This window comes from Falco biarmicus, chromosome 2, assembly GCF_023638135.1.
Source record: "Falco biarmicus isolate bFalBia1 chromosome 2, bFalBia1.pri, whole genome shotgun sequence".
Classification (NCBI taxonomy): Eukaryota; Metazoa; Chordata; class Aves; order Falconiformes; family Falconidae; genus Falco; species Falco biarmicus.
This window is the reverse complement of record NC_079289.1, coordinates 17559744-17586459: the sequence shown is the minus strand read 5'-3', so window position 1 is coordinate 17586459 and position 26716 is coordinate 17559744. Positions and strand designations below refer to the sequence as shown.

The 26716-nt window shown below is 38.5% G+C and overlaps 1 protein-coding gene across 1 annotated transcript in view; it reads left to right on the top strand.

Annotated features, from left to right (window-relative positions):
* Positions 1–24041, top strand: part of GUCY1A2 (guanylate cyclase 1 soluble subunit alpha 2) — a 178081-nt gene extending 154040 nt beyond the window's left edge. The window contains exon 8 of the mRNA XM_056327914.1: positions 5222–24041. Within this exon, the coding sequence (XP_056183889.1) occupies positions 5222–5429 (208 nt within the window). The 3' untranslated portion in view covers positions 5430–24041. The remainder of the gene's footprint in view (positions 1–5221) is intronic.
* Positions 24042–26716: the final 2675 nt, after the last annotated feature.

The following is a 26716-nucleotide window of genomic DNA, read 5'->3' as shown; positions in this document are numbered from 1 at the left end:
TTTTCTTGGTGCGTACTCTATTTAGATAGGCAGTGCGTAGTCTCCTTTCTTGTAGTGTATTGTATTTCTTTTAGAAATATTGTTCAAATTTTGGTCTATACAAAACAATTTTTCCAAAAGAAAGTTCAGTTCTGAGTGGATACTTTTTAAACTCTGATTCAGCAAATTGCCAAACCCTATCATAATATGGCTTTTATTTAGGGTACATGGAAATTCATTATACAGAGGTTAAAACGTATATATATGCAAAACCAAAGCTGAATAAATATTTGGCTATTGTTGTTAGTACCTTATTTGAATATTACATTCCTGTTACATAGTTTACTGAAGCAGCAAATACTATAATTAGTGTCGTGTAATTAGGTATGAAGATGTGTTTGAAGGTTATTATATAATACCTGTTATATATACATACATATGCATATTTTATATTCACATATATATGTATATCAGTTTATGGCATTTATCCCAGGAACTGTAATGTAAAGTATATCCACCGTACATTTTGTGGAGTGCCTGAGGAAGACGAGGGGAGCCAACCATGCAGGCAGGTAGAGATGCTGTACACTTTCTTCTGAGGAGGCTGATACTCCTGAACTGTTCCTCCGGTCAGGGGACAGCAAGTGGCAAGCCTGGCAAGCAAGAGGAGGATCCTGGCCCAGGATGGGCTGCACCACTGCCAGGGTTGCTTGCTTGCCCCTTGTTATATGTTGACTCTGGAAAGATTTGTCCTGACTGTATGGCCTGAAGGTGGCTTTTAATACAAGCCACCTGGTGTAAACGGTGAGAGAAAAGGCAGACCCCTAAGGACTACAAACTATGCAGTGTGCTAGGCTCCTGCAGCCAAACAAACTGCTGGGATTTGCTGGGATTTGCAGTTTGCTGGGGTGTGGCAATCTGCGCTAGTGTCGTCCAGCAAGCACTAGTCACAGCAGTGGGGAGGAGGTATCAAAGGTTTCCAGACACTGTATGGGCAATGTGTGCTCTGAAGCCCTCATAGATCCATAGAATTTCCAGCCTAAACGATGGAAAAGACCTTTAAGATCATAGAGTCCAACAGTTAGCCTAGCACTGCCAAGTCCACCACTAAACCTCATGGTGTAACTCCAAGTATTAGAGCATGCTGAAGCCAGGCGAGTGCTTCCTCAGCACTGCTGTTCTCAAAGCAGCTACAGCTGAGTTAGCACATGGCAATCATTTATTGCTTTAGCTGTGGAAAATAAGTTCTCAAAGAAGATCATCTTTTGTGTTTCTGAAGGAGCTGCTTTTCTGTATTTCAAAGGAGTGTCTACTCCAGGCTGCCAAGTGGCTGCCCCTCTCACCATCTTATTTCTCCCTTTAGACAGATCCTTCAGTTTGTGCTTGTGTCTTGTTTGGAAAGGAATGGAGCAAGTTAGCCCACTTTTCACAAAAAAAAATCATTATTTGCAGCCATCCTTCCTGCTGAGCCTGAGGGCAAGCAGGGGTACTTGTTTTGTATGAGTATTAATTAATCTTCACAGCATTCAGTGGTAAGTACAAAGGTCTGACATCTCTCAGAGATGGAGAGATAAAGAGGTGATACTGCTTTCTAATGGCCATGGAGAGAGTAAGAATAATTGTGGAAAGCATGCACTTAGCATGGAGGGCCCTGCAAGAAATAATTCTGTAGTAACAAATCTGTGTTGGTTCATTTTCTGTATATAGGAACTGTGATGAATACATGAATGTTTTTTGCCAAAATAGTTTGAAATATAATTACCCTATCATTTCATCTGTGCAAAAGAGCTACAGCTTTTAAAAGCTTCTTCAGGGTTCCTGCTAGATATGATCCCAATTTTCATTCACACACAGACCTCCTGACCTTGGAATGTTTCTTGTTTCCACTAGAAGATAACCACATTTTCTGTTCCCATACTAACACCTTTTTTTTTTTTTTTTAATGAAGGAACTGAAAATGAAAAAAATCAATAGAATAATTCTCAGATACCATCTCTTCTTGTCTGAAAACAACAGCATTTCCACCAGGGAAGGGGCAGAATAAGAATTTAAACAGTTTTGGAAGATTTCATGTTAGGAGGGGAATCTGTTGAAGTTAATCAACCACAAATCGGTGTTTAAGAAATTCTTCCTCCCCTGAAACAGCAGCTAAGAAGACAAGTTGAGGGTAGACCTAGTCCCAGGCGATTTATAGGAAAGCTTGAGTAGCCCGACCCTCACAATTTAAGCACTGAATTGTAAATTGTATATCCAGCCACTTCAGTGGAACCCAGAGTTTTGAACCTGTAAATGACCTACTATAAAAATATCCTTTGCAATAGTGCTCTTAAGGGAAATACACAGAAGTGATGCAGGAAATGCCGCTTAGATAAATGCTTTGGAATCTTTTCAAACTAGTTGTTATATGCATATTCCTGAGCTGCAGACTGTATAATTTCAGCTTAAACTCTGTGACTATTGGACAATCTGGGGACACGTTATGTAGAGTTTAAGCTGCCATATAATTTCCTGAAGTGAAGAACAGATTGTGCTCTCAGTCTTCCACAACAGGTCACAACAAAATGCTCTGAGAATGGTCCACAAGGTGAGACAAACAACCAGAAATGGCTGCTACCACCCAGGAAACTTTCCAGACCTAAAAGGTTTTACACAGGCTCTTCCACTGAGCGAGAGGTGAAATGCAAAACTGATTGTGTGGCTTGGCCTTGCCCTCGCTGAAGTCTGCACTATTCATTCACCTGCTCAGCAGAAGTATCTTTTGGAGTTCTTTGTACCCATGAAAAGGAAGACAAGCAACCTAGAAAAGACTGTAGATCTGAGCCATGGCCATCGGCTGCTACTGTTTTCTTTTTAACATCATGAATGACCTAAATATAGGAGGGAACATTCCTGCAGAAAAAGGTCCTCACTGCTAAACACTGAGTATTAGCAAATAACTTCTTTAGTGTATACACAAAGCTATAAGAAATCAGAGGCAATTTCTGAACTGTGATCTCATTCTCAGCCTGGGAAACCAAGTGTCAGGACACCAATATATTTAAGGAATTTGAAGAACTTTTTCTTTAGAAGAATGCTAAGAGGCCATTTTTGTCCTGATCAAAGTCTTTCTAATAGTATTATTACAAAAGCCAGCAATTTTTTTTTTTCTTAAAAGTATAAATGAAAGTAAGTAGGATAGAATACGATCATAAGTAGCTTCCATTAGCATTTGGTAAAGGAGGTTTCCTGCCATACTTGCTTGGAAGCCGAAATGTTATCCCAATAAAGGTCATCTATGCAATTTCTGAGAGTGAGAGGCTGATTCAAACAGTGCACCTAATATAGGGATGTGGAGTCTTATCACAAGCCACAGCAGCGGAGGAATTTCCAAGGACTCATGAGTTAGTCACCCATCACTCCTGGAGCATTTCATTGCAAGTTACAATTCACAAAACAAGTGGAAGTAAGGTCTTTAATTAATAACTTGCACTTTTGTTCTATGAGGAAAATAATGCGAAGTAAATGAAGTAAACTCAGTGCCAGCCCTGAACTGAATCAAATAATATATATATTACAGTTTCAGACTTGTATGACTGTAATTACAATTAGATAATAGTGGCTCTGAGAAGGAAACTATTGATTTTTAGCAAGGCCAGATGCTCCGTAGTGAAGTCAATTTGGGGAACAATTACTGCAGCAAAAACTTACAGTTTTAACTCAGAAAGTTCTAAGAGTTCAACAGTTGCTTGCAGAAATCTAGTTTGGGAAGCAGCAAAGAGTTATTTCAGTGTATTAAGCCTGTAGTTTTAAATCTCAAGATATTTACTGTAAGCATTGCAGAAATTAAAAGAAACAAGCTTCTCTGTAGAGGCTTCTGCAAACTCTTGCGCAATTTAGAAAAGATTACATTATTTTGATCATAAAATTGACAGTCTGGAAAATAGATTATGACATTCAAACCACATGCTAAACAAAGACCACCACAGAAGTTCAAAGGCAGAAACATTGTTGGATTCTTAACCAACTGATTACTTAAAAGCTGGGAAGAAAATGCCTTTATATTTCAGTGAATTCACACAGATTGTCTCAGCCAAAACCCAGGAAAAATACTCAGTAAAGGAAGTGCCATTACATGTGCTGAGAATCCTGGAAAATTCTCCTGGCAACAGGAATCATTAATTGATTTACCAGAAATCAGCTTTAGATACATTAAATAAACAACCTATTAGAAAATCCACTGAAGCTAATGAGGTTCTTTCCCCTGATGCTTTTGAGTTTCAAATTGATTGAGAGAAGGAATGAATATCTTGGGAGGGGCAAAGATGAAGAATGCTTTCGTATATCTGTGCTCAGAATTTACCATTACCTCAAAACTGCTCTTTTCAGTGCTGCAAGGGACTGAATACCCCAACTTAATTTTTTACTGGAATCAAAATGGATAGAGTTAATTTCCTTTTTTTAGAAGTCCAACTAGTTTCAGGGAGGATACTTGATAAAGAGGCCCGGAACTTTCAGATCTAGCCAGACAGAGATTTCTCCACTGTGGAGGAAGACAACAAATGCAAAAGGCAGTATAGTCAGGTCTATGATGTTGTACCACTTGTGTGGGCATGCCTAGAGGATGGTTTCTTGGTTCCCATGAACCTGTATCCCTTTTTGACGCCAACCAGGTGGCCTAGAGTAAACCCATGGGTACTTTTGATGAATAGTGTCAGATTTGGTTCAGTTTTTTGTTGAAGCTTGGTTTGCTGTATTTGAACCTGATTTATGAAATACAATACTACCGAGTACAAGAAGGCCACAAACTGACTGCCCTGCTTCTACCTGTGAGAGCTTCCAAGCACTGTCACCTTCTTACCTACTTTCCAGCAGGAGACCTGGTGGTAGTCATCACTGCACAACTGGCCAGACTGGGGTGTTTTAAGTAAGCCAAACGAAACGTTAAGGATAATGATCTTTATTATGATTTTCATTCCTTTTCTGGTACATGACTTTCTGAATGCTGACACTGCTTTTCAGAGAATGTGTTTATTTGGGCCATCTTCTCAGCTGACCTCAGTTAACAGAGCTCCTTGAAGTTGATGATGCTAAGTTAAAAGATATCAGCTGATAATCCTGGTTTAGGATTTTTTTAGATGCTGCATAATACTTTAACCTAATATTTTATTAGAGACTACATAGGCTCAATCTGTTCCAAAAAGATGTTTCTGGACTGTGTTTTACAGTTTTTATATATCCCTCTGTTTTGGTTTTTTTTTCCTAGGCTGTTGAAAAAGGAAGAACATTTTATTTTTATCCCTCGTTCCCGTGAAGAGCTTCCAGAAAACTTTCCAAAGGAAATTCCTGGGATCTGTTACTTCCTCGAGGTCAGAAGTGGTCAGAAGCCACCAAAACCCTCCATCACATCTGCCAGAGTGAGAAAGGTTTCTTATAACATTGGCACCATGTTCCTCCGGGAGACTAGCCTATGAGGCCTGCTGCAGATCAAAGACTTGTCAAAAAAGCACAAGCCCAGAACTGGGTCATGACAGGGGAGTTGGAGGTTCTTTCTATTTTGCTGCTTTGTTCTGAACAAGCAGTAAAAGCTCCGTGTAATGTCAGGCAATAATAATTTTTAAAGATGGGTGACTGGTGTCAGTAAACAAAGTGGAGATAGGGAAAAAAAAAATTAAACAATGTACTTCCACTTCCAGAGGAATTTCTTTCATAAACTTCAGTCTGGCCCCTCTATGGCAAACAAAAAAAAAATAAATCCCAACTCTCAAATTAGAGGTTGGTATTGTTTTGTGCAGAAAGGATGATGGTTCTCTGTAGATTTGCACCAGCTAAGCAGAATTGAGAGTCAGTTCTGATTATGCATTCCTACATTTAATGTGTTCTTCAGTAAGGTAATGATGTTTTTTAACTTTATGAAAAAAACATTTCATACATATACTGTAGACCTGTTGTAACCTTCCTGGCAGGAGGAATTATAATTCAATACAAATATTGTAGGAATTTTACCTATTTTTATACATATTTCACTTTCTGGATAATTACATTCCACATACTGTAAGCTGAGTGAGCTTAGATAGCTTTTCAGAAGAAGCTACTGTATATTTCATACATTCTACCTATCAGACCTTATTGTTATACAAGTGGGAAAAAGTCATTTTTTGACTTTTTTGGCAACAAAAATATTGATATTTTACAGTAAGAAACACTTTGGTAAATCTCTTTACCTGATGTTTATGCTAAAGCTTTAGATGAGCATTGACTTGCTTATATAAAATAATGTTCAGTATTTGTCCTACAGTGCTGTATGTCCAGTCCTTCCAGGACAATGCAGACAAAGTTTAGAATGTATTGGCAAACAGAGAAGTTCTGTTCAGTGGGGCTTGCTTCCCACAAAATTATCATCCAAAGTGATTTTTGGTAGAAGTCCTGGGCGTTTTTAAAAAATTTGATCTTGTCAAAATGTATTCTGAGGAACTCCAGCAGGTGCTGGAAGCTCTCTGGAGAGTGGTTTTCCACATATTTTTAATAGGACTTGTGCTCCTACTCCAGTTCTATTATTGAAAATCCTATCTGCTATTAATGATTATTCATCTGGAAATTTCCTCTATTGCTGGATTGGCTGAAAGGTCCCCTGCTTTATCTAATGTAGATGAAAAAAACACTGAAAAGGGAAAGACAATACTTTCCCAGGTTTAATGCAAATGGAAGCTCAAGATCTGGATGAGCACATGTCATTTTTTTTTTTTTAAAAAAAAAGGCTAATTCTTAGCTGTTGAAAATTAATATATCTTCATTGTCTTCGATGAATCCAATTGAAACAAGATGGTTATCTGTCCCCTAATAAGCACATTTTGGGGCATTGTTTATTTCTCAGGTTTTCCTTTTCAAAAATAATGGCAGTCAGTTTACCTCTGCAGGTGTACCTCTGTTAGGGTGGTACTGAAGCAGGCTGATGTTCTGCTGTTGCAGATTGTTAGTTAACACTTGTGCAGTGATTCCAGAGTGGCTTAGCTGTGTGTGGGCCTGATCAAGGCTCACTGAAATCAAAGATAAGACTCTCAACAGTGCTAGAAAGCATGAGAAGCTCTGTATTTCTGTAATCCAGACCAGAAATTAGAGTTTACTCATGGGTTTAGTAGTCATAAATTGAGGTGGCTTTTTGAAAATAAGTAAATAACTTTCACCGCATGGAAGGAATGACAGTGCTGTATTTCTTCCCTTTGATCAGTAGCTCATGTTAGAGTGGGAACAAGTCAGCATGGCAGCACTAGGCCGTGCTGAACATGTTTCAGGCTTCCTTTCCATGAAGCCTTTCTGGGTGAGAAAGGACTATCTTGAACCTATACAGAATTTAGAGGACATCTGAACTTACTATGCAGGGGTGTTTTTCTTCTTGCTTGAAGAGGATAGATGCATGGGAATTAGCCCAGAAACTTACTTAAATGGAAATTCCCTCACTTTCTAGAGGAACACTGATGTTATTCTTCCATTGATATTAGAGCATCCTTGGGATTGGAGGAGTTAATCTTTTATCTACCCTGATAAACAGCATCTGCAGCTCTATGGCCTATCTGAAAAATGACTTAAAAAACTTGAAGTTAAGAATTTCCATCCAGACTACAGATCTGAGATTTTTTTGCATAGGACAACAAGGTTTAGCCTATAGCCATTAGTTTGCACATATACAGGATGTAGCATGCTTTTTTTTTTCCTGGGAACACCAGCGAGACATGCAAGGATCATAGAAGAACAAAGTTCATGTTTCACCACTGAAGAGGAACACCACGTCCTAGCTAACAAAGCTTGGTTTTGATGTCATTACCTAGTTTCCTAGAGTGAAAATTTTTCAGATAACTATCAATAGGTTAAGAATTCATTCTGACTTCACTGGCACATCCTCATTGTTCAGTAGATGCTGATGTCAGAGTACAAATCTCTCTAGCCAAACTCTTTTCTCACCACCCATAGTCCTGTGTAAAGAGAACAATTGTAGAGGTTCAGACCAAGAGCTTGTAACTCAATAACTTCTCTCTCACCGTTGTTGATAGGGAATGTCTAAATTAATTCTGTGGCTGATCTTCGTAGATCTCTGGTAGTATTTTCATGAGAAATGATGGATAAATGATAATTCTACTAGCAAATTGGAGAAGCAATCTAAAAAAATTTGTATTACCATCCTCATCTTCTCAGAGACTGTTTATTCTATAAGGAAATTTATAATTGTAGAGATCAGTGCAAAACCTGAAAAATAGTGTCGGCATCACCATGGAGACAATGACAATGTTTGCAAATAAATCATCTAGCTCCCCAAATTAGAATAGATTTACTGTATAAGAATGTATAGTCTTTGCTTTTTATAAGCTTACGTAAAGGTAACACATCCAGAACTTCAGCACTGATGCAAAGTATTGTGTTATTGGTTTCTGTGTTATGACAAGGGAAGTTAATAAAAAAAGTGTAGGGACATTTTTCTGTCTCAGTGTGAGGAAAATGTAAAATGAAATCTCAGCACTCTTTAACTTAGTAGTTGCATCTGTGGCCTTCAGTATTAGGTTGCAAGTCTGTTATGTTGGACACCTTTGTGACGTGAAATGAAAATTATTATCAAGGTTGATGCTCTGAAGTCAATTAGATGGTAGCCAGACTCAACATTTCCTTAACTCTTTTAGTAATAGGGAAAATGGTCTTATTTGCCTGGCATTGTCTTCATAAATGAAAAGGTTCTCAAGAGTTTTTATACCTTGGGATGATAAGGTGACAAAGTGGATACAGAAATCACATACTATAGATGGAATTTTCTTCTAATATTTTCCTTCTTATAAAACAGATGATCTTTTGTTCCTCTGATTAAGAATTTACATGCCTGTGTTTCTTCACATAGCTGCAAGTAGCAACATCTGCTGTCTTTGAGTTTCTGTACAAAACAAATCCGTCCTCTCTGAAGATAGAGGGAGGAGATCTACTGTATATTGCCTGTACAAGGCAGAGGAAGGATGATGGGAAGACCATACCTGGAGTCATTGGTTTCTCTGATGCTTACTTGTTCCATGCAGCTTCCCTCTACTCCATTGTCAGAGGGACCAGAGACCATGGACTGACCACAGAGGTGGACCCAGTGGCCAACTACTTGTACAAAAGTCATGAAGCCTAAGTAAACAAAGGCAACAGTCATTCCCCCCAGAGTGCTTTTTACAACTCTTGTGTCAGATTTTTCTATCTGTTTGAAGGTCCCCATCACACAGACTCCTCTGTGATGCAGTGCATAGAGATCAGGAACTCAGAGAAGGAAGGAAATGGTGATGGAAGTGGTAGAATGGTGGACAAATTTTGTTCTGCATCACTCTGATAATATCTTCCATTCAAAGACAAAAGCCTTTGCATGGGAGAATTGCTTCTAACCCAGGGCTCTCAAAGTGTGGGTTTTTGCAAGGTCCCACAGGATATTTCTTTTCCAATTCCAAAGAGCCAATAGCCATTAACTGGTTGTGGTTTTGGCTTCACTGCGCATTCCCACATCCAGTTTCAGATCTGAGTCTGTTTGGAAAGACGTTTTGGAGCCTGGAAACATGCCTGTACAAACAGAAAACCAAAGCTTTTGAAACCTTGGAAATCTTGTATGGGAATTGCCTATTCCGAGAACTAAATCCTTGTAGTTGAGCCATTAGCAGGTCCTACTTCAGTTCATGTGTGTTCATATGCCATTTCACAATGCTATCTCCTCCTGTGCCTACGGTGTTCCCTACCAAGCCCAACAGCAGTATCATGTATATAACCACTTTTTATATGTTTTCTATTAACATCCCTTTTTCATTTTTTTCTGTATAAAGCAAGCAGTGCAGAACCATAACATGTTGCATGCATTTAGAAGTATCAACACTGCACCGAGGCTTAAACTCTGCTAACTAATTTCACATTGTGCATTTCTTCCTATGAATAGATCCTTCTCCCAGATGATTTAAAAATTAATGGGGGAAAAAAAAACCCCAAAACCCAAAAACAACCAAACACCCCAAACTGCTGTGTTGAATTGCAAATGAGTATGAAACCTGCATCAGTTGTCGGGGCAAGTTTAACTGCTGGACAGCTTTCAGATTCTTCGGCTGCCGTAAGCTGTCACACTTGCATGCTTTATGCAAACTGTCCTGCCAAGAAGTCTGCAATCCTACAGCAAGCAGCATAGCAAATTTATGTAATTTTTTGGGGTTTCCTCTTTCAGTCTCTGGCCACTACCTCACCTCTGCTGAGTTCTTAGAGCTCACTGAGGAGAGCTAATTCCCTGTCCTAGTGCAGTCTCAGAGCTTCTGCCTTCATTTTTGGGTTCTGGTGATCTTTTCCAAAATTATGTATGTGTAATATCAGAAACAGCAACATGCTTAAATTAGCAACAAAACAAGAAGCATAAAAAGGCTTGTCAAACTCAGAAATGGTTCGTTCCCTTCCTTCAAGGTATTACACTATTCGTAGCACTTTACTGGCATTGGGGGTGCCAGTGACAGTAGAGGCTGTGGATGAGCTGAAGATGCTGAGTGTGCAGGAGACACAACAGACAGGAGTTGATCAGTTCCTGCTACTGTTCATAATTCCATCACCTTGCATTTATTTCCTGCTCTTGGTCAGGCTTCTGCTTTTCAAATGACCTTCACTTTTCTTCCCATAGCATCCTGTATGTGACACAGATAGTGAATAATTCCAATAATACTGTTCATATGAGCACCTGTTGTTGACATGGCTTTTACAAGAGTAACTGGGATTAAAAAAAGGGCTGATCTTACTCTTCTTTGCAGTAAAGACAAAACTGCTACAGTGACATGGCAGGCACTCACATCCTTAGAAAAGAAGGAGACTGCAGTGCAAGTTCTAATTGGTGGATTTGGGTAGAGAAGTCAGTACATTAATAGTCCATGGCATGTTTTTAACTTTCCCAAGCATTAAATTTATCAGTGCAGCTAGGAGTTACTCCTTAACAATGTTATTAATTTGCAATGCATGAGCAGCCATACAACAAAAATCTGTAAACTGTTTAACCTCATATACATGATTGATCTTTTATGTCTTGGCTATTAATCATGCATGAAAGCAAGCAAAAGAGTGAAACTGGGGAGCATAACAGTTCAGTCACAGGCAATAGATCATTCACCTCTGCAGATGCTTACTTGTTCCTCTGGTTTAGAAAGGTTGACCTCCAGTTATCTGTGGTCCAGGTTAGTATCACTGTGTCACTATAGCAACAAAATGGCCTCTGAAAAACAGCATGAGGCATCTCAGTCTCCGTCCCTGTGGGCTGCGGTTCACATTAGAGAGGCCAATACATTGAGTGATGCAAAGTGGCACCTTTGCTGGCAGCCTTAACAAAAGGGTAAGTGGAGGCAGATGTTAAACCAGCTGTTTGCTCCTGGGATTTAATTTCTAAAGGCAGAGTGAGGCTGAACATATTTTATTTTGGGCAAAAAAAAGAAGACGCAGGATTTCAGAAAACTAAGTGTCTTCCCTGCTTTGTGGCTTTTCCCTGCCTTATGGCTAACAGGGAGACAACAGAGTGAAAGGGCGTCAAGAGGGACACTGCCTCTGCTGCAGCAGTGCTCACTTCTGCCTTCAGCTCTCTGGCGCACTTTGGCTTTAGCATTCCAAGAATCAAGTTTCCTCTGAAGACTGGGGGGCAAGTAAGTGCTTCAGGCACTTGTCCCCTCTGCTGTAGACACAGCATGAGGCTGCCTAAATTCCCGAGTGTTTTCCTCAGTGACCTTTTCTCAGTGACCACAGATGGCAAACTTAGACTAGACATCTACTTTTAAGATGACCAAGATAAGTGAGATTGATCCCACTGAATTAAGCTCTTCCCAGCCCAAGTGTTGTGTCTCAAATCTTGTAGTCTTGCTACTTTTCAGAGTTTTGCATTGGCCAAAATAAATTGGATCCAACTAAGTTGCACAGGGATAGACAAGCACATTTCACAATAAATAAAGGTTTGGTACAGTAGCCATGGTGACTGTCAAGAATGGGCACTACTGTAGTTCTGGAAATCTCTTCCTTCTGATGTCTGAACCCTTTACATATGGTAACAGCACTGCCAATCACAACTCCTGGATGCCGTTAGGACTGTGATTTAGAACAGATTTTGAGCTTTGAGGTCCTAGAACAATTATGCAAAACCTTTGTGCCACCTTCACCTGAACTATATGCCAGAATGCCTACATAAGCCTTTGTTAGTTATCCTGTAGTAAAGATGGTAAGAAAATACATAAATTCTAAACAGCAGAAAGATAGTTGCCAGTTTATCAGTAATGTACATTTTTAATGTTTTGGTGAATTTGTAGGCCCAAAATTAACTTTCCGTTAGCAGAAGGTCTCACATTGAACTATTTGTTTTCTAGATAATTATTCCCTAGCAGTACTCCCTAAAGACTACTCTTGAAGCAATAAGTAAAGCCATGCTAGTGTGTTCTGCGTAGAATCTTGTACACCACCTGTCATCTTAAGAAACTGCCTTTTAGCAGAACATTAAATGGCAAAATAACACCCTGTCATCTATTGTTTGTCCTTCCATCCTCTTCCCCATAGGAGAAGAGTATGCAGTGAAACAATTTGATTTTGTCAGGTGTTGTCTTTTTGTCAGTTTTATAAAAATGCATGTTGCTGCTTACTTAAATATGGAAGAGCAAAACCAGAACTAGAGACCAGAATTAGAAAAGAGTTTTAGTTGTAAACAGAGTATTTAAAAGACTACCCACTGAGTAAGACTAGTCTCCCATCCTAGAACAACAGTACCAGTAACATATGTAAGATATACCCAGGAATTATAAATATGAGCAATAAAACAGGCAGGTATATATAATGCATAATTTCTGCTTTATACACAACAGTGAATAGGTGCTAAAATGGATTAATACCCAGAGGTGAGGAATACTGTTTAATCCATTTCAGCATTTCTTTATTACCAGTATACCTCTAAGGTATTATATTTTCTTTCCCTAATGAAACTGGAACATACAGTTAAATCAGTATCAGAGTTTATGAACTTATTGCAGAAGAACATGGCTAGGAATAAATAACTATCAAGGAGAGGTTTTTTTATAAAGTGAGCCATTGCTTGAGGGAACAGATCATATGGAAAAGAGAAAAGAGGTGCAGACAGGTATATTTATTTTAAAAGTTTCTATGACATTTCAGATTGTTGAAATCATTCTGAAACTATGCTTAAGCTCTACAGGTTCAGGGTATTTGGTTATTTACATTTACTAAGAAGGAAGATGTAAAATTTTCAAACTTCACAATCCCATTTTCTCTGCTTAAACACAACCTCTTTCTGAACATTGAACCTGACTTTGCTGAATGATTCTGAGGTTCTGAATGACTAAATAAGTTTTGGAAATGCAGGTTATAAATCCATATGATTTATGTTCCTTTGAAATTATGTTCATAATCATGTATGAAAGCAAATTCTAAATATCCAACCGGCAGTAAAGGTGCATTTTCCTAGAGCTAATGTCTGCTGGATGATGAAATATGGACTTGTTTCTTATCTGTGCAGTTTTTTACACCTTTTTTTGAGGTGGTGCTTCCAGATGTGTTTCTGTTAGTGCATCAATGTCCTATCTTCACTGGAGATGAGGCTTGTTACCCGCCTTTACAATATTCTGAGGAATCCTAAGGAATAAAACACTGCCCAGCCAACTCCAGACAATTTAGCTCATCTACTGAGGTAGTGTCAAGCTGAGTCTAAGATTTACTTTCTCATTACACCTTTATGTGTTTGCCAGTGTTTAAGCGTGTAAACATTCCTCTCCAGAAACTTCTCACAGGTCCTGCAAGTGTAGAGGTAAGAGGCTAACAGAGAGAAAGCATCTGAAGAAAGTGAAGTATGTGTGTGAGAAAGAGCTGCTGCACATAGACGTGCTGCTGATTCTCAGCTTTCATGTATTTGGAAGCTGGGTGACCCAGAGAGTATTCTGGGTATGATGCAAAATGCAAAAAAGTGCTGTACATAATGTCATAAACTCTCAAGGCATTAGGGTGAATTTTAAAGTCCACAGTCCTTAGAGTTTTAGTGGAATTGCATGAGAAGTGGACTGTTTTCAGAGGAGGGAAAGTTGCTTTGTATTTTTAATGAGAGTTGAATCTCTAGTTGCAGAGAAAAATTGTGGGGGAAAAAGAAAGTCTAGTAATTCTAAATGCAAAATGCAAAGACGAATGTCCCATTTTTTTGTATCATTTGACTTTTCTGGAGGTAGGACTCAGAATCCCTCTATGGGTTTTGATACTGAATGCAAAATTAGATGTGAAACAGTACAAATGAGGTACTTGGCCAACTGGTAGAAATTTGGAGGTGACAGTAAGAATGTCTTTCGAAAAGTGTGTAGCAATATGGTACTTAAACGTTAGCACTTTAAAAAAACAGATGCTCTTCTGCTTTGTAAATAAATATTGTTTCGGGATTCCTAAACTGAAAGAAAACTTGGAAAGCTGCTGTATCATAGCAAAAAGATACAAAGTCTATGACATAATCTACAGTTCACACCATTCCTTCAGAAACAGTCCTATATGTGGATTTTTGAAAAGTACATTCAACCAACAGTACTTTATAGTTAATTTCAAAGAGAGCAGTGTTTCACCAACCACCTTCTGCAGACATGCCAAGCAGATCGTGTTAGGTAAGGCCTAGACGTTAACTTAGCTGGTTTAGCATGTATTCGGGGAGACTTTTTGCTTCCCAAAGCAAAGCTTTAAATGCACTTCCTAATGTGTGTCAGCATTGTGCCTTTTACTGAAGTCTAAACAAAGCCCAATCCAGATAAAGTTCCCACCCCAATACACGCCGTTTATACTGCCTTGCTAGAAAATTAGTACTTCACTAAGTTGCAGTGATTAATGTTTTTGATGCTGGAATATTGCTTAGTATTCTTATGTCTCACCCTGCCCAGGTTGTGCTGGGTCCCATTATGTCTGGAGCACCAAGGTTTTGGGGAATTGCTGTAAGATTGAGTGAAATGAAGCTAACCTACATTTAGGTATTTAAAAATTGTCTGGTCTGAGCTAGTCAGGTCGGCTCCCTCTACTGTCAGTGCAGACATTCTGGCATCTCAAGGAATGATCATTCCTGCAGAAAGTGTTAAGGATGAGGTAAACCACTGCCTTAGATGTGCTCTTCTCTCTCTCCCCAGTGACTACAGTGTGGAGGTCTAGTTCTGATAAGCTGCAATACTGTAGGTGAGTTGGATTCCACTGCTGGTAAGAATGAGAGGATATAATAGGATAGAACAGCATACATACACAGAAAGTCACCAGGGGCAAGGGTCAGGCTCCAACCACAGATTCAAAGGGTTATGGTGGTAAAATCATTAATATTTGAGTGGTCTGGCTAGGAAGTTTATCCTGATTAAAGGAACATTCCTTTCAACTAAAAGCTAACAATCTGTAATTGTTTCCAACTCCTCACTTCTGTCTAAGGTAATACTGGTGTGCCACTCTTTTAGGCTCCACCAAGAGCCATCTCTCCATATTGTCCTGTTATTTACTGCTTGATTCCTTCTCAGAATAGTGGCAGTCAGCAAGGTACTTAAGGAGTCCGTTGGTTCCCAGGAATGCATATCTGGTTTTCTTAACATTGAAATGATTGTCCTGAAACAATGTCGTCTCTGCAGTCACTTGGGAAAGAACTGGGGGAACAGAGGGGAAGATGCTGGCTGAATGCTCTCTCAGTACGATAAGCTACTAAAGCTTCTGTCTGACCTGTCCTAAATTGCGCTTGTGTTGTTATGCACTTGGAGTACCCAGTTTCTCTGACAGGATCTCGGGTCAGGCTCTGAACCGCGAGGCGAGCGGGAAGGACCGGGGCTGCCACTCTGCTATACTGCTCCCATACGTCTCTCTTCTGTTTGAAATTGCTACTCTGATCCTTAGGCATCTGTGGCAATTTTCACTGCAGTCGTGGTTAGGGAGGCCGTGGGAAAGTTCTTCTTGGGAAGAAGCAATAGTATGCAGTCCTCCACTCTATGAACTGTCACTCTCTCCAGAGAAAAGGAATTAGAAATAGTATTGTCCTCAAGAGCTAAGAAAACTTGCAGATTTTCCATGTACAGTAAACAGTTTCTGTAATTACCAAGAAAACAAAACAGAGAGGCAGAATTGTGCAGCAGGGGCATCCCGTCTCACACACACTGCTGTGATAATGAAATCCAAACCCTGTGGTATTGCAGGCACATTATTCTCACTTGCTTTAAAGGTCAGCTAAGAAGCTAATTTCTCAAATGGGCTCATAGCTCTGAGACAATGTAACTAGTCATTTCTTCCAACAAATTGCAGTTGTCAGAGAAACTGGATTAGTAGCTCATGGACCTAAAAATAGATAATATACACTTGCCAGAAAAGGATGAATGCAATAACAGAGGTGAAGGTATATCAAAATATCATAACATCTGGAGAAAAAAAAAAAAAAAAACAACAAAAAAATGCTCAACTCAAAGCAAGTTACCAATGAAATCACATTAAAAATAATCTGAGTCACCAACTGGAAGAATGGCAGGGTTTAGTCTTGCTTCTGGTTTATTCACCTTCCAGATCCAGCTCGTTGTTGCTGCTTTAGCAGCTGAATCAGTTTGTCCACAGTCCTTTCAAAGTCACGTACATCAGGTTAGGCAGTGAAAGTCATTATGTTAAAGCCATTATTTGAATACTGAAAAAAAAGAGACTTTAGCTTAACATTTTTATCTTCTTTGTGTGTGTGTGTGAGATAATTTATTGCTAAACTGATTCATCTGAAAAATAAAAACTAAACTCCCAAAGCCCAAATCTAATAACAGAGCTACAGTGAAAGCAACTTTCCAAACCTCAGCATATCTTTACTAAAAAGTGGATAATTATTTTTCATTGCATCAAACATTTGCATTTTAAAGAATTCTTTTTTATGCTGTGATTTTGCAAATTTGTATTGCTACTTGCCTGGACTTAAAAAAAACAAACCAAAAAAACCCCACTTCTTTATTTTTCATTCTTTCAGTTACTTATTTTCTGTAGCAGAGCAATTCAGCTGTACTGTGTATGACCCTGAAAGAGCAGCAGTCCACTGCAGACAGGGAGCCTCAGCCTGTCTGGTCAAGGTGAAAAGTTCTGGAAGGTTAGGTCTCACATGAAGACAGGGCTGGCAGTAGTTGCATGCAGTTTGTACTGACTTAAGTAATTCCTTTTACTTCTGTATTCGGAAGCAGACCTACGTATAGCTCAGGAATAACCTTCACCACTTCCTTTGGAAATTCTTTCTGTAGCATTTGTCTTTTCTGCACACCTTTTATACAATCTTTGCATTGCAGATCTGAGGCACTGACAGGTGTAGGGTAAAAATAATAACTTATATCAGCAAATCAAATCACTGTGAAAAATATTTGTATTTATGGTCATTGTCTTTCAGATATCCTATAAGCTGAAGTCCTTTTGCAAATTCTGTTTTTGCAGAAGCCTTTGGTCATCATTTGATTTTAGGTTTTAATTAGTATCAATACCATTTATCTGGCATTCACTGTATACTGTTATTATTGCAGGGTTAATGTTCAGTTGTGAAATAGAAATGTCAGGATAATCAGCATCAGGAGTTATATGCATACATCTTCAGCAAGAGGCACAGTCATCATCATCCTTTTAGTTGTTAAAACTCACTTACATTAGAGTCCAGAGATTAATAACACAGGATTTTTTCAGCTGAATATTGTAAGAGAACTAATACTTTTTTTTCTGAACATGGTGGTCTCCACTACTAGGACTGACTTTACATTCCTTCTTGATTTGATTTTAACCTTTCCCAGTTTACTAAAATTCTGCAGTTGCCCTTTGCAGGATTCCATAGTGTTTTGAAAAGGCTGTGTATAGTCTGCTTGTGCAATCCACTCATGCAACACAAATGTTAAGCTGTTTGAGATGACTATCCTGGAGAGTCCAACCAATGTTTCACAGCCGCAAATAATCCCTTTATTCCTTTTACCACTTTGCTCTGCCCCTACGGCCAACTTTAGAGGAGGAACTGAATGCTAAAAAATCTTCTGGAGGTTTATATTTGTGGGATAAATGCATGATTAGGAGAAACTTTTGAAAAACAAACTAGTGTTATTGGCATGAACTTCACAGCTTGAGCCCATCAGGTCATAGTTCAGTCTCTTCCCAAAGCCTTTGAGAACAAATTGAACTTTGCATGCAATATCTCTCCTGGAAGAACTAATAACAATTTTCCAGTTGTCTGTCACTGTGATCCTGACTCTCCCATCTAATGGAAAACCCATGAAATTTGTGAAACCATGAATGGAAAATCTCATCCTTCTGATACTTGTTTAAACCTTTCTTCCAGGAGCCTGCTGCAGCCCTGAAATTGGTGATTTAGCTGGCAATTTTTTAAAACTTATCTTTATTTCCTCTGCAGGTAACTCTAGAGGATGATTAATCTTTGATGCCTTAGAGTTGTATCTTTCAACTTTTCCCTTTAATTTCAGTGTTGCCAAAGTAAAATCTGAGGGCTAATTCCTGTCTAAGATGGTCACAAACAGCTCCAATAACAGGGCCAGACATATGTGAAGGTAAGTTGTAGGTGTGAGTAAAAATCTTGGATTGTTGTAGGAAGATGGGTGTTCACCGGAGTTCACGATGACACAGTTTTGGGAGTGGGAATTTTTAGTAGGAGTTATGAGCCACATATTGGCTGTCTGTTTCTTAATGAGCGCAGAACAAAGGGAAGGAGCTGTTCAGTGCAGTGCAGTTTTAATTTCCGCTTTATGAATGCTGAGAATTGCTGCTTTTCTTGTTTCAAATTTCTCTATTTTGCAAGCTGGGTAAAAATATCTGGTACTCCTAAAATGTTAAGATTGACCACATCAAAGTCTGCACTCTTGTCAAAATGAACCAATCTCCCCAGGTGCAAATGCTTTTTGTGTAATTCTGTAATACTGTTTTAGTGTGTCCTATAAAGCTTCTCTGAAGAGTCTTGTACAAGCATTCTGCACTAACAAGATTACAACCTTGCACTGCCAACGACGGATGCTTACCATTAAAATAATACTAGATGCCATTAAATAATACTAGAGCTCTGTAAGTGTTTAAAGCACTGTGATGTTTGTGAACTGAAACAGTTTGTATAAAATTTCTTACAGATACAAGGATAATCTAATTAATGACAATATTTCCATTTTAGTAATATGCAGAGGAGGTAAGGTGGTGTCCCTGGACGCTTCTATCAACATAATGGTTAAGAGATTAATTTTAGTACTATGTAAATCTGAACATTATTTTAAAACATCCGCATGCAAACTACTGGGAAGGGATGTGGCAGGTTAGTTTTACTGTGAACTAGCATGGACAGAAAAGCTCAGCAAAGTATATAAGCCAAGGTCTTCCCACATTGAAACCAAGGGATTATTTGCGAAATCGAGTCTGGTAACTTGTCCTAGCTCTTCAGCAAAGGAATCCACCTGCCAGTAGAAGCAGAGTCCATACAAACTATCTCATGCTGCATTTCAGGTTTTTTTATTGGGATTCTTGTGGCAGTCTTAGTGGTCTGGAAGTTACAGTAAGTACCTCTGGTTGAAAATTACTATTTCAGTTATGATTGCTTCCCCAAACCAACTGAATTTATTACTAACCAAAGACTTATCTACTTGAAAACAAACCAGTAAAGTTTGGTTCTGTCATTTATGTCTTTGACTGCAAGCAGTTGAAGTGCATAATATATGTACTAACCAGGCCTGTGTTGTGTCATTGAGCAAGTTATTCAAGGCCACAGCACCAGTATAACACAGCAGAATTCAGTATTAATCCCTCTACGGGAAAATGAGTCTATGTAATCAATTGATGTGCCATATGTGTAGGCCATGGGAAAATTGTGTGCAGTGAACTACATACGGTCTTAAAAGCTTTAACATTTGTACTGCTCTTCCGGTAACAGAATGTGTATCTTGATAGCTGTGACCCTATGAGCTTCTGAAAAAAAGTCTAAAGTTTATTCTTCTTGTTTCAAAATCACTGTTCTGTGAGTTACTGTTTACACAGGCCTCTGTACAGTAAGGAGTCTTACTCCATGTGTTGCTGGGAAATGGACAAGTAGATGCTGGCTGTAAATCTTGTAGAGAGATCAGTTAATGCCTTTTCTGAATCTCATCCTGATAAGCCACTTCTTTTTTCTAGCAAATACAAACAGTGCCAATAGCCTGGGCCTTCTTTAGAAGAAACAATTTGTTAAATGGCCTTGTTCTGTTCAGCTTCTTCATTTTCTCTTTCTGCCTCCTTTTGAGTAGGCGTTGGTGATAAGATTCTTGCAAAGTGTAACTGAGGGCAAAGAGTTTGCTTTTTTTACCCTTTTTCCAAAGCCACTGAAGGCCTCAAACAAGAAGAAGAAACTTTACAAAACGCATGCAGGCATGTTGTTAGCAGATAGCAGAAGGATAAAACAGCCTTCTAAGAGTACTCCAAATTGTCTTCTAATGGCATGCCTACACTGCATTGTGACTTGCCATCTTGCTTTCATAGTGTGACCTGCTATAATGGTGTTTGTTACAATGAGGTCCTTTTAGTTTGTCCTGAAAGATTTTACTTGTTTGTCACCATATTAGAAAAATAAGGTACACTCTATAAGAAAAGCAATATACAATATACTATATACATCTTCTATTTCAATGCCTCTAGTTTTAGGCTAGTATTCATATAAATGTTTATAATCAAAATAGGTTTTATTGTTCTTCACCAGGACCAGGCAAAGAAGCTTTGCCTTGTCTGAATACTAACAGTTGTCTAAATACTAACAGTAACATTTCTATTCAAACTCTTTCCTCATGCTTCTAGTTAACTTGTGGTGGGCTCCATCCTACTCTAATTCCACATTAATGCATTTGAAAGGGAAGAGTAATGAGCTATTTCAGTGCGTGACCTTTGCACAGTACCTGATTCATAGAGATAAATAGATCCAAAATCTCATTTGTAAGTTATTAGTGATCAGCAAAACAACAAAACGCCTTTGAAGTTCAGCTGAGTAAGTTCTGAAGATCTTCCACTACTTACTCAGTTTCACAAAGTTTCTTGAGTCATTGTAACAGATATTTGATGAAGGCTTTGCCATAGACACTGGCATCAGTCTTCATAAAATATTGTTCTAATTTCTGCTTCCCATTTTGTCTGGAAGTCTACTGTAATGGAGAAATTATCTAGATTTAAAAAAAAATAATTATACAGGTTTCCTTCAAGACAGTTCTCACTTTACTTGACCTAGTCCTCTTGTAGGTAGCTCACATGAATTAATTTTTGTCATACTAGTAACACAATATCCAGGAAAAAAAACTTTCTCCAGAGAAACTCCACTGAAAAACATTTTATTCCTGATTGTGTACAGGATACCTCTATTTCAGAGCTATATCCCTGAAGAGGTTATCAAAGAAGACAGAATACTAAGACAAATCCAGAAATCTGACAGACAGGAAATGTGTGTATTTGGTTAAAAAAAGTGTTGCAGTAGGGAAGTTATTAAGATCTTATTTTTTCATTAAACTTTGCTGATGCACATAACAGTTGCTCACAAAATACTTATTTCATCCCTCACATTTTTTCATTTGAAGCCGATGTAGCTTCAAAGTAAAAAATAGTTCCCTGGTTACTTTGTCTAAATTACTTAGTACAAGCAGTCCAGCTGCCAAGTCCATCCAGACTGACTTTCATTGTCGCAAATGTAGCTAATTCACTGGAGGTCATTGACAGAGCTTGGTTTTCTAAGCACTGCAATAACATGTTATGAAATGTACCGGTTCAGTTACACTGCCGGGTGCTCAATATACCAACCAGACTATTATTCTCCCAGCGTTCAAAAATGCAAAAAATGAATTTAAGTCCATGTCTTTGCAGTCAAGTTCTCGCAATGTAGAGACTGCACCTGGTAGTATGTTGCGGACTTGCTTTCCCATGCAAGAGAGTAGCTGATTTATCTCTTCAGTGATACCTTTTTTTGTCTGTTTGTCTGGAATTTTTTGACATGTCTTCAACCACGTCAATAGCTTCAATTGGGCTGCCTGATGTCTGGAAATCATGGATAAAAGGCCACACTAAGCATGTGCAGAACAATTCTGTATCTCAGGTGAGAAGAGTTTAGTATGGATACGTTGGGTTTACTGCTAGGGGCAGACCAACTTTGCAAGTGCACTGGACTCATCTCATGCTGTAGAGTTGATGTATATAGGCACAACGCATGTTGACATATTGCTTGGCTAGCGCAGACACATGGTCATGCATTTCAGTCTAGCAAATCCTGAGGCAAAACATGGAAGTTGCAGCATTTGGAATTTCAGATGTTGGCAGGTGTAAATGATTTGTACCACTTACTCTCTCGTGTCATGTAAAGTATCTGGAACAGTAAGAAAAGAAGAAAAGAAAAAAGAAAAAAAAAAAGGAAGAGAAATGAGGGGGATTGTGAGGTAGAGCTCATATATCAAACTTCATGTTCTCTTAAATCTCCTTCTTTGCCATCGTCACATGCGGAACTAACATCATTCAAATACAGTGGTCAGCGCTGATCATCCATCTCATAGGAGTTGTATCTGAGTTTCCATAGGTAAATTTTGTACTGAGTAGCTATAATACTGCCATGGGGCCGGAGGTGACTGTCCTTTTTAATAACCATTGTTTAAAGTTTTGTTGCTGAAATGGTCGATACCCAAATACACTGCTGGGACTTGGCAAGTAGGGTTCACTTTCCAGCAAGGTTTTGTGGTAAGAACTTGTTGTGAATTGGGACTGATCTGGGGCAGTCCTAAGTTGTCACAAATAAAGCAGGTTGTTGCAGCACAGTTAAAACCTTGGTCAGTAGTGCCGTGCCAGAAACCCTGTGTTCTAAACCATTGCAGGCTTCCTACCTCCTGATAATCCCTGCAAAGCAAAACCATGTGACTCGTATTATACCAAATAGGAGTCCTTGTTTGGGTTAAAAGTCTGCAAAGAGCATTGAAACCATATCCTACACTCCTTGCTGTACAAAAAACATCAGTGGTCTGATTCTGCAAAATGTTACGTTCGCTGGGTAATGCTCAGTCTGTAAACAGAACCATAATCTGGCACGTTAGTGTGTAATACATTCTATGTAGGAGCAAGACAGCACGTTCCCCTGACCTATTTGGATTTAAAGCTGAGTTACATGGGCCATTTAGGCTGCAGTCCAGCATGTGCTCAGGAGAACAGGTAACTTAAAGGATGCAGGAGCCTCGTGCAAAGTGTGCTTTGGCCAGGCTGCCTGCAAAGTTGTGAGCAAGGGTGGCGGTACTGCAGCCATACCTCATCGGGTAGTTGTAGATGGGAGTCTCATACCCAGTATCTAATGCAGCGTTTCAGATATCTAAGGACTTATTTTTTCCATACATTCTACACATGTTCCTACATATTTTATGAATCAGGTCTGTGATCAATGTCTTGAACAATTTGTTTGCTGTGGTTTCATGGGGTTATGATCTCTTTGGTTTGCAATGTAAATAATATTGTACATCTGCTATTTTATGATACAAATGCCATGTGAATTGCTTATTTTTAAAATGTTATAGCTCTGTTATGGTTTATTTACAATGCCATCTTACAGTATTGGTTTAATATACAATGTATCTGTATGGCATGAATTAAATTGCTTATATTTTACTATGTCACATATTTTATTTTTGTTTTCTAAAATGACTACATTTCATCCTATGCAGTTTCATAAATGTTTCTTCAGTGGCTCATTATGTCTGGAAATATTGCTTCCTCTCCAGTAGTGCAGGCATAAGAACCAGTATTCCTGATCAAAATCATCAGATATATCATCTAGCAATTTCACATTAGAAATATGTGTACAAATATGTAACCATTTATAGTTAATCAGAACATCTACTATATCTTTCCTGCTATTCATGTAATGATAAATTTTAATCATTTTGTATACTTTTTATTTCTAATTATTTGTGAGCCATACACAGTGTAAATAACATGTTTCAGTATGCAAGATTTCTAGGTATTCAAGGTTACAAAGAAGTTGAATTTGTATTGAATTGAAAAGAAATTGACGGTAGATTGGAATGACATAAAATAAAGTAGTGATGACTATGTTCTATTTATACTGTTCATTTCCAAATTGTCTGTTGAAGAAAAAAACCCATTTCATTTGCCCTTTAATGTCCAAGCAGTTATTTACAGTATATTTGCATCAATAAATCATGCAAAAGTCTATTAAAAGTCATGATGAATCATTGACATTTTCCCTTTTCCTGTTGACAGCTTACCTATGGAAAGCAGAATTAAAATATACTAAAACCCATTTCAATGGAAACAGTCCAAAAAGTCAATGAATATATTTGTGGAAAATAACTTCTTTTCACTCCTAGCTCTCAAACCTCACCTTATGACACAAATCTAAATGTACTGCTAAACAATAAACTAGTAACATATGTTAATAACAAAACACTAGATGTTTAAATACACATTGTGTATATCCCTTGATATGCAAGCTTTGGTTTTCGCACACGGTGCCATGTAAATACCTTCCTAATGCCTTTGTTCAAGAGTGAACTTTTGGAGCTGCTTAAGAAATTTAACAGATTGTTGGAAAGAAAACATCTGTTTTGGGTGATACCATAACAGCTAATTTAATCCAGTGATTATTCAGTTCTTGGTTCTGTAGAACAACATAGCAGAACCAGTTTTCAGTCCTGAAGAACAGAGTTAGAAGACGGGTGACATTACAATGCAATACGGACACTAGCTTACTGCTAACAACGCGAGCACAAAGGAAGCTGGCACGCTGTAACATTGTCAGCCTTACAAATGCTGCTCGTGTTGCCCATTTTTCCATTCCTTCTTCATCTCCTCTATATCCCCAACTGAGAACATGACTCATTCTGCTCTGCTATTTTTTACAGAAGACCATTAACTAGAATTGGTTGCAATATTTTTCTGTGGAATGTGTTACTGGGAGAAAATGGAATTTCAATTAATTTAAAATGTTGGCAGGGGAGTGTGATTCTGGCATTTCTGTACAGAATGCTTGCTTTTATGTGGCTAAAGCTAAAGCTAAGGGAGGTCTAACCTATCCTAAAATTTCAGGGATTTTTTGCCCTTGCCATGACTGGCTTTAAGCCTGGTCAACATTTTCCAAGGGACAGACACTGATAATTTGCCGGTCCCTGTCTTCAAAATTATTTCAGAAAATTATTCTAGAATGTTGAGCTGGAGATTTGAATAACTCTGGTATGTGGGAGTCAGTTCTGATCCACAATAATATTCCCACAGATTTGGGAATACTGTGTGTCAACAGGAAATTTTAATAAAGACAATTCTAAGAGTCTTTTAGCTGGGAGAGTTACTCTTCTGTTAATGTAACGCTTCATTTTGATACCTTGCTTTGTCCAGTAAAGCTCACTTTTGTGACTGTATGAATATAATGGATGCCTTCATCTTAATGCCCATATGCAGTCCAGATAATTCCAGCACAGAATGATACAACAGGAATGAAAAAAGGTACAGACAACAAGAACAACAGTTATGAAAGCTGTTGCATATCTTCAAGAAATTAAATAGGCAAGATTTGCTCAGGTTTGAAAAGACATAGCTATGATAAAGATCTCTGAATACTACGGTGAAAGGGGATAGAAAGTTATTATTCTATGTTTCTTACAATGGCAGAATTAGAGGGCATTTAATGAGGTTACAGACAACAGATTAATAGCAAGTAATGCAAGAGAAAGTACTTTTTTTCATACAGTGTGTAATCAAATTGTGGCTCTCAGTGCCAACAGAACGTTTCAGAGACTAAAATAGAAGCAATTAGAAAAGCTGATGGAGGGTAGATTCATCAGCTGATTTTAAACATGTTGAACTGCATGCTATTGTTCTCTCAGTAAGCCACTAATCCTTTGTTGCAGAAGCCTACAAGTATACCAGCTAGAGGCCTTGGAATACTTTCTTGTGCTCTCCCTTGATCCATCATTTCTGATAGATATTGTTGCAGACAAGTTGTTGGGTAGATGCACCTTTCAAGAAAAAATCTGGTTTTATATTCTTATATGGGAGGCACTGGAAGAAGAGAGTCAAGGATGATCTGCAGCCTGAGGGAAGAATGGGAGGAAGAGAATTTGAAAGTCATACCAGCAGGAGATAGTGTAATGCACCGGAAACATTGTTAATACACAGACTGGACATCAGAGTTGGTTTGAGGGAAAAGAGCTGGGCTGTCTTCTGTGAGCAAGCATGCAAGGTAAGGGTTTTGGACTCAAAAGGATATTGGCTGGAGCAGGAAAGGCCATCTGGTGAGTCTTCATTGGGGGCCAAATCAAAAAGGTAGATTTCTGCTGAAATGGCTCAGCACAAACAAGTTTCATATGAACTTTCACAGAACCTTCCCTATTCCTAGGAAAAAAAAGAGCATGTGGACCAAGGAAGTGACCCAACGATGGGCCCAAATTAGTGTTACAAGGAAGACTTGGTGGTCTTTCATCATTTTGATGGGGAAAACACTCCATCATGTGTTGATTCTACCTGAGTACCAGAAGCACAGGCACTGCAGCATTGTCTGAAATGTTCAGTAACAGCTTTAAGCAAAAATGATTGCTTATTTCCTTACATGTAATATCCCACCTTGATTTCAGTACAGAGGCAGAGAAAATTAGATAAGAATACTGAATAAAGGAGTTATTTCTGCACAGACAAATTATTTTCTCCACTCTGTATATATGAGCATATCACATACTTTATTTCTGTTTTACTACCCTCCTAAGATGTATGCATGTGTGAGATA